General features: G+C 40.8%; 1 protein-coding gene across 1 annotated transcript in view; it reads left to right on the top strand.

Annotated features, from left to right (window-relative positions):
* srgap1b (SLIT-ROBO Rho GTPase activating protein 1b) overlaps positions 1-8635 on the top strand; it is a 48074-nt gene extending 39439 nt beyond the window's left edge. Inside the window, exons 17-22 of the mRNA XM_027151757.2 lie at positions 1-121; positions 1840-1919; positions 2435-2612; positions 3284-3418; positions 3818-4193; positions 6160-8635. The exon at positions 1-121 is cut by the window's left edge and continues 104 nt beyond it. Of these exons, the coding sequence (XP_027007558.1) occupies positions 1-121; positions 1840-1919; positions 2435-2612; positions 3284-3418; positions 3818-4193; positions 6160-6540 (1271 nt within the window). The 3' untranslated portion in view covers positions 6541-8635. The remainder of the gene's footprint in view (positions 122-1839; positions 1920-2434; positions 2613-3283; positions 3419-3817; positions 4194-6159) is intronic.
* Positions 8636-8759: the final 124 nt, after the last annotated feature.

Below are 8759 nucleotides of genomic sequence, written 5' to 3'. Positions count from 1 at the left end.
GCCAGGCGCACGTCAACGAGATCATCAAGACCATCATCATCCACCACGAGGTCATCTTCCCTGACACCAAAGAGTTGGAGGGACCCGTCTACGAGAAGTGTATGAGCACCACAGAGTACTGGTGAGAATGCAGGAAATCATCGCCCGAGCCGACACGTTAAACCCGTAATTACATGGTTCAAGGTTCAAACTTCTGTATTTGTTACGAACCTATTACACACATGATGGAATGAAAAGGTTTAATAAAAATACAGTAGACTAAAAATAAAAATATAGTAGTACAGAGAAACATAATGCGTTTTAAAATTGATTAGAATACAGATGTAGAGTGCATACAATGGAAACTGAAAGTAAACAACATGCAAAAAGTATACAGGTAAAGTTACACATCTAACAATGGCAGATTTTCTCAAGGAAAAACACCAAAGACGAGATTTTTCAGTAGCATCGAGATCACCAGCTTTGTACACAAGCGCCTGCCTTTAAGGGAGAGAAAAGTAAAGAGAAATGTGGGGTGAAAGGGGGAGAGAAATGGGGGGAAATGTGAAGTGAAAAAGGAGAGAAATGGGTTGAGGAAAATGAATAGAAATATGGAGAGAATTGTGAGAGAAAATGTGAGAAAAAGGAGAGAAAATGTAGAGAGAAATGCGAGAGAAAATGGGAAGTGAAAAAGGAGAGAAAATGAGGAGAGAATTATGAGAGTAAATGTGAGAAAAAAGGAGAGAAAATGTGGAGAGAATTATGAGAGAAAATGTGAGAAAAAAGTAGAGAAAATGTGAAGTGAAAAAGGAGAGAAAATGTGGAGAGAATTATGAGAGAAAATGTGTGGGGAAAAAAGGAGAGAAATGTGAGAGAAAATGTAGGAGAAAATGTGAAGTGAAAATGAATAGAAATGTGGAGAGAATTATGAGAGAAAATGTGAGAAAAAAGGAGAGAATGTGAGAGAAAATGTGAAGTGAAAAGGGAGAGAAATGTGGAGAGAAATGTGAGAGAAAATGTGAGAAAAAAGGAGAGAATGTGAGAGAAAATGTGAAGTGAAAAGGGAGAGAAAAAGGGGTGAGAAGAGGAGAGAATGTGGAGTGAACAGGGTGAATATGAGGGAACATAAAACAACAAAAGGTAGCAAAGAAAAGTTATAAAAATAAAAACCTTTAAATCCTGAGCTGTAGAGCTTTACATAAATAGCTTGAGGGGGAAAATTGTGAGGTTTTTAACTGCACATTGTACAGAAAACCAAAACAGAACAAACTTGTCTTAAACATTTACATTTTCCACATAAACAAACCAGCTGAATTCCACGTGTCATTTGTTTGAAGATTTTAATGAGTTTCTGATCATCTTCTTAATCTTTGAATTTTGCCTCTAGTGTGTGTTCACGTTTATTAACATTTATTTAAAGTATATGATAAATTCTTCTAAAACACATCTGGCATGTTTTCTGACAGAATCGTTCCTGTAGGTTTCCCCCTCCCACTAGACATGAATATTCATTAGTTACTGTGGTAAATTAGCGAGCTAATCATCTGTTTGGAAAAGGGAACATATTTGAATTGAGTGTTTTGTATCATACTGCAGTAAAAGAGAGTTTTACTAATTCATTATTTGATGTCACAAGACAACAATTTGAGACGAAGGAAGAAGAAAAAACGAGGTTTGTGTTGAACAGCTTTTGTTTGGTTTCTCCTGAGAGAAAATTCCTTTCCTGATAAACGACTGAAGTTGCTGCTACAATGCTACATGTTAACAGTGTGTAAGAAACGTTTTAAAAAGTAAACGTTTTGGCTTGTTTTGTCTTCTGAAAGCTCTTTTCGGGTCGTTTTTTTTTTCTTTCTTTTCTAGTGAGAGTCCATACAGTGAGCCTGGAGTGTTTGAAGAAGGAGAACAAGATGGTGGCACAGAAACTCAGACCAGTGAAGAAGGTAAATCTTTTTTTAAGATTTAGTGATTTATGCTTCTCAGTATGAAGGTCCGGGCGGGGGGGCACGGTGGCTTAGTGGTTAGCACGTTCGCCTCACACCTCCAGGGTTGGGATTCGATTCCTGCCTCCGCCTTGTGTGTGTGGAGTTTGCATGTTCTCCCTGTCCCTCGGGGGGGTACTCCAGTTTCCTCCCCTGGTCCAAAGACATGCATGGTAGGTTGATTGGCATCTCTGGAAAATTGTCCGTAGTGAGTGTGTGAGTGAATGAGGGTGTGTGTGCCCTGTGATGGGTTGACACTCCGTCCAGGGTGTATCCTGCCTTGACACCTGATGACTCCTGAGATAGGCACATGGTTCCCCGTGACTCAAGGTAGTTCGGATAAGCGGTAGAAAATGAGTGAGAGTGAATATGAAGTTCCAGCATCAGACACACGTCCAATGTCAATGTTGATTCCTTTTTTTTTTCCTAATAATTTATCTGATTCTGTCGATTATTTTTTTCTGCACATCCCACAGAGGGGGAGCCGGTGGAGGCCATAGCGAAGTTTGACTATGTCGGTCGCTCGGGTCGTGAGCTGTCCTTTAAGAAGGGAGCGACTCTGCTGCTCTTCCAGAGAGCTTCTGAAGACTGGTGGGAGGGACGGTGTAACGGCACTGACGGACTCATACCACACCAGTATATCACACTGCAGGAGTGAGTGCAGAGCTGAACACACAGACACACACACACACACACACACACATTACCAAGGGTGAATCAAATGTCTAGCTTGTTTTTTTTTTTAATTACTCATCTTATTTCCCTAAATAATATTTCATCATGAGTATTAATTTGTGCATTTATAAATGAGTGAGAGGGGGAAAATGAGGGAGGGATTGAGAGAGAAGGAGGGTAAGTGAGGGAGAGAGTTAGAGACACCAGATGGGGGGGGGGGGTCTGAGAGAGATACACCAGAGGGAGGGAGAAAAAGAGAAAGCGCGAGAGACACCAGAAGGAGAGAGGGATGAGAGAGACAGAAGAAGATGAGTGACTGAGTGAAGTAGGAAGTGAGTGAAGTCGGAAGTGAGTGAGTGAGTGAGTGAGAAAATGATCACACAGCTGTAGCTTTGTGTTGATCTACAGTAACCCTGTTGTGTTATTGCTGCGGTGTCTCTGATTTTATTCATTCTTACTTTATCTGCTTTTCATTTGGTCTCACTATCACCTCTGTATTGACTATTAATGATAAATTTATACCTTTATGATTCATATCCTGAATTTATATATTTTATAAATAGCTGCTTTCAGACAATGTCCATTGTTAAAGACTCTAATGAAATAAATGAAATTGAAAGGAAGAATGCATGAGATTGTTGTGCTTTCAGTGAGGAGGCCATGTCCGACACACTGAGTCAGAAAGCAGACAGTGAACACAGCAGCACTCCCACAGATGAAGTAAACTCCAGGAGATCCCTGACCTCCCCGACTGAACCCAGACTGCCAGAAACCTTCATCAGCCGGTGAGTACACACACACACACACACACACACACACACACACACACACACACACACACACACACACACACATACACACACGCTTACTCATTTCCCAATTAACAGAAATGTTAGAGAACACATCGTGTTCTCGACAGACACAGATGCATACTCACCCTAAAAGACGGAAAAAAGTGCTTTTCCTTTTTCTACGTCATCTGAGTGCAGCTGTGAGGAATACGAGGTCTTGTTCGAAGGAAATTCCATTCCACTCGACTAGAACTGAGGCCTGACTCACACATGTTTCACACTATTACACACATCGACATTAAAACCTTCCCACAAAACCCAATTACTGACCCCCGGAGAACAAATTAATCACTAATTCTCTATTAACCGATTCATCATCATCTCCACATCCAGTCACAGGAAGAGGACGGAGGCTCTCCTGCGCCGTGCCCCAGGTCATTGCCATGGTAACGGTCTGGAGCGCAGCTCGCCGCCGGTGACGGTGACAGTGACGGGACACTTTAGCCCGCGGGAGCTGCTGCGTGGACACGGCGGACATCAGGACAGCCCCGAAACGACACGGCGCCGTGCAGGACACAACAACAACAACAACTCCACCAACACCACCAGCAACGGCACTATGAGCTCCAGCATCAGCCGTCACGAATCTCTGCGCAGGGACAGGGACAGGGACAGGGAGAGTCCACCCATCCGCCAGTCCCCGTCCTCACTGCACTGCAGTGTCCCTGAGCAGCGCACACGCACACTCAACACACACACCATGGCGCAGGTCAGTGACCCTGAGCAAATTCACATTTTATTTCACATACAATCAGAAACACACTACATTATGTCAAATGTCCTCGTCATAGAAACCAGAATAAAAACAATATAATATATGAAAAAGGATAAAAATAATCACAGTACTATTTTAATAGGAATAAAAGAAGTATGAATATGAATTTGGAGAGTTTGGTGGCAGACCAGTATGATTAGTGTGAATAATCAGTGCGATATTCTTTCATATAAAAAGTTTATTACACAATTCTAGTTTAAGCCTAAAACTGAGTTCATTCAGAGAGGCTTCCATCAAAAATGACAGAATCTGACTCTCTAAACAACAAAAGAAATCAAAACTATTGGAATGTTTTTTTTTTTTTTAATGTTTTCCTTTTTTTATTACAAAAAAAATTATTTTGATTATTTAAAAAAATATAAGTATTATATTTATTATAAATATTACATTTCAGCTCGTCCGGATAATGAGACACGAACATGTCCTGTAACCTTCGCTGCATGCGTTTTTTTTAATTCAATTAAAGTTCACATTAATTTTTTATACACAATTTGGCTGCTCTAATATCCACAGCAAGCTTTTCATCCTCTAAGATGTTTAATGAATTCGAGATGATCTTTCAAAAAGTCATGAATTAAACACACAAATTCTAGCGATTTATCACCAATAATTAATATGAACAAACGGCTTTATTCGTTTCTGTTCTAGCTTTGTCTCTTTATCTGTTTATCTCTAACAAAAAGACATGCTTGTGGCATTTTTGTCCTCAGAAATTCTTTTGAATTTTTCTAAAACAAATTCAAATTGTGCTTAAATAAATAAACAAACAAATAAAACCTACACTAATAAGGTCTGTTGTATTCAGTAGTATTAAAGGCAGGGTCTCCATTGTTTGAAAGCCAATGTTGACATTTGAAATCACCAAAACAAACACACCCCTAACCCAATTGGGTCCCACCCCTGTATTGATAGCTCCGCCCACACATACATACGTAACCCAGGCAAATAATGGAAAGAAATGTGTCTTTATCATAGCTGAAGGGAAGAACAATACGATTGCAGATAAACAAACAAGCAAAAATGACACACAAGCATAATCATGCAAAGGACAAAGGCATATATTAGTTCTGTGTAACAAAGCAAAACCAATTCTCCCCAGCGCTGGAAAGCTGATCCTATATTAACACGTCCTACTTCTTGCCTTATCGTAAGACTTTCTTCACTTTCTTTCTTTGTTTTTATCCTCTATGTCAATGTTAAAACCGCTTTCTGCTAATGTCACACATGCGCACTGAACACTCTCTCTGCTGCATATTGACAGGCCCCGCCCCTTTCTGCCCATTGGCTACACTTTGTTTTGATTTTTCTTTATTATTCGGCCCGACTCAGTTTTCTGAAGCATTTCTCAAAAATTGGAGACCCTGCCTTTAAGTAGTTTAGTAAAATAAAACTTTTCACCATTTCATCAGTTTCTCTTTTTTCCTGTTTTAATCTAATTGTGTTCACTGTAACTACATGGTTACTATAGAAACGGATGAGAACACTCGTATAAAGATGAATAATATAACCCTTTTATATTTATATTATGATTAATATCATACATTAATAATTATAATTATAATGTGTATAATTATAATGTGCATAATTATAATGAACCTATGATTAAATTATTTAAAAAAATAATTAATTAGCTGTTTAATTTAATTTTGATCTATTTGATAATTATTCTGACCAATCAGATTTCAAAATTCACCATCGCTGTGAATCTCGGCAGTGTTTTTTAAATACGTGATCCGAAACCGTAAAAGCGCTAACGGTTCCATGTTATCACTCGAGCAACAACTGGTTCATAAGTATTAATAAAGTATTTGAACACATGGAGAAATAGACATGACTGTTTTATCTATGTAGGGTGCCAATACTTTTACATTGACTTTTAATCCTTGGCGTGAATGTGCAGGACATTGAGGAAACCATGAGCCTGGCCCTGAATGAGCTGCGTGAGCTGGAGCGGCAGAGTGGGAAGCCGGACCTGGTGCTCGACACGCTGGAGCAGATGAAGAGCAGCCCCTCCCTCCCGTCAGGTTCAACCCCCTCCACCCTGTCCAGCCCGTCCGATTCACCGAGCCCACTGAGTCCCCACAGCCCCCTGCCACCTCTACCTGGCCCAGCATCCCGCCGATGCCCCGAGCCACTCCCCTCTCCACGCTTGGGCGTGACGCTCCGCCCCCCAGCCCTGCGCCCCAAACCTGCCATCCTGCCAAAAAATAACGCTCAGCCTCCTCAACAGCCCCCGACTCCACCCCAAAACTTCCCTAACGACAAATCGGGCACCATGTGAGCCTGCAACGTGTCCAACCTGAGGAGAAACAGGGTCGGCAATAAGCCTAAGGAATGACTTACATACGCTTACGGAGGGTCAGACAGGGTGATTGTGTTAATACTGAATAGCTTCCACACAAGAAGAGTCAAGTAGAGTTAGTCTACGATATTATAATCATTTACCGTGTCGTCAGGGTGGTGTGTGTGCGTGCATATTCTCTAAAAAAAATAATAATATGACTAGGACTTTACCTGTGTCTGTGTGCGTAGATACTTTTATAAGGAACACATTCAGAGATGGCAGAGAGAGAGAGAGAGAGAGAGAGAGAGAGAGAGAGAGGGAGAGATAGGTTTTGGGAGTCTGGCTTCAGAAAGTGTCGTGCTTTTTTTCAATGCAGTACATTATAAGTGCTTTAATTTGCCATGCCTTATGAAAGGTCATTCCTGCCAAAATAAAGGGGGGGCATCTTTACAGTTTTATGCTGCTTTCTTTGTTTTGTTATTTATTTGAGTTGAAGGAAGTAAAACAGGTGCATCATGGGAAAAGGGATATATCACATATAGGGTGTTGATGGTGAATGTAGCACCTAGCCTCAAAAAGAGGGCCGGTGATGTAAAAAAAAAGTCTGAATGTATTAAAGGGGCAGTAAGCAAAATGTTCCGTTGAAATACAGTACATTATTCTACTAAATGTAATATATTATGATATTCCATGTGTCAATGTTTTATGTCGATGACCCTGGGGTCGGTGTGAATATTGTCGTGTCAATCAGAGGGCCAGGAATCCAACAAAACAAACAGAAACCGAAGTGTTGCTTATTGCTCCTTTAACTGAATGTTCCACGTTATTTATTTATTTTTATTCACTCTGATACCACATGAAGCCTTGATCACCACAAAAACCTTCCTATTCACCGTGGAAGCGCAACCTGATTGGACGCCGCTGCAGGAGGGGCGGAGCCCGGCCGTTCTGAGGGCACCCGTGTCGTGTCTTTAATGAGCTTTAATAAGAGCCTGTTGTGGAATTGTGTGTGACTGGCGAAGGGAAGGATGAGGAAAGCGTTGAAGTGATGAATCTGGCATGGTGTGACTAAGCATGTCAGGCCACACCCTCTCTTTGGTTGCCGTAGTAACACCTTCATTCTGGCGTTAGACGCAGACTAAACACTCTTAGAAAAGAAAAAAAACAAGGGTTCTTCGCTTCTTAAAAGGGGAAATTCTCTCTGTGCAGAGCATGAAGGGTTCGGGTTCAAATCTCACGGGTTCTAGGCTTAACCTGTTTTCCTAAGAGTGTAGTGATTGCCATTCTGATTTTTAGCCTGTACTTCCAGTATGTGTGTGTGTGCGTGTGTGTGCGCACTTTTTCATGTGTAACAGGCTCTCCTGTTAGTGTACTTGTATGACTGGTGAAGTGTGATTGTGTGTGTGTGTGTGTGTGTGTGTGTGTGTGTGTGTGTGTGTGTGTGTGTGTGTGTGTGTGTGTGTGTGTTTGTGGGCTGATCCAAATGTATAGATCTGCTTAAAGATGAGGAGTTGAATCAAGAGAGGTCATGTGACTACCAAACAGCCATGTTTTCACTTTTTTATGCACAAATAATTCTAATAATTCTCACTTTTTTCCTGATTGTTTCTTGATGTATTTTTTTTCTTTTCTACCTGCAATATTTTCTACTAATTTATTGATTCGTTAAGTGGGTGATAATTTTTTTTTTAAACCTCGTTTCTACTGGTGCTCTCTCGCGTGACGGCGTGCGTGTGTACAGACTCACACGTTTTTTTCCCCTCACACCCACACACATGCACGCCGTGTGTTCACGCGAAAGTGCCTTTCAGGACGTGTGTACAGAGGAGGAGCCTGTTCTGCTTACAGATGTGTCGTGTGCCTGTCTTTCTCTGAAGCGTCGTTCCAAGAATGAAATTTTAAGAATAGAGCTCTTTCCAAACATGTAACCACTTTTGAATGAAAATTAAGTATGTACATTTAACCCATTGTGACGTTGCACTTTCATGTATAGGACTGTATTTGGCATGTAGCATTATATCATGTTGCAGTGCATTTTAACAAGCTGTCAAAAACTGAATGTCTTTGAAATAAAGTAAGTTCATATGCATCACTTTAGTGTTTGGGATCTTTTTTGTTAATGGAAATGCACATGCATACATGCTTTAAGTTCTTTGAAAGTCCTGCAACAGAAGACAAAAGTGCCGAAAAAGAATACTGTAAAGATACGAGTCGTG

The sequence above is a fragment of the Tachysurus fulvidraco genome, chromosome 19, assembly GCF_022655615.1.
Source record: "Tachysurus fulvidraco isolate hzauxx_2018 chromosome 19, HZAU_PFXX_2.0, whole genome shotgun sequence".
NCBI classification, from domain to species: Eukaryota; Metazoa; Chordata; class Actinopteri; order Siluriformes; family Bagridae; genus Tachysurus; species Tachysurus fulvidraco.
This window is presented reverse-complemented; position numbering and strand designations above follow the sequence as displayed.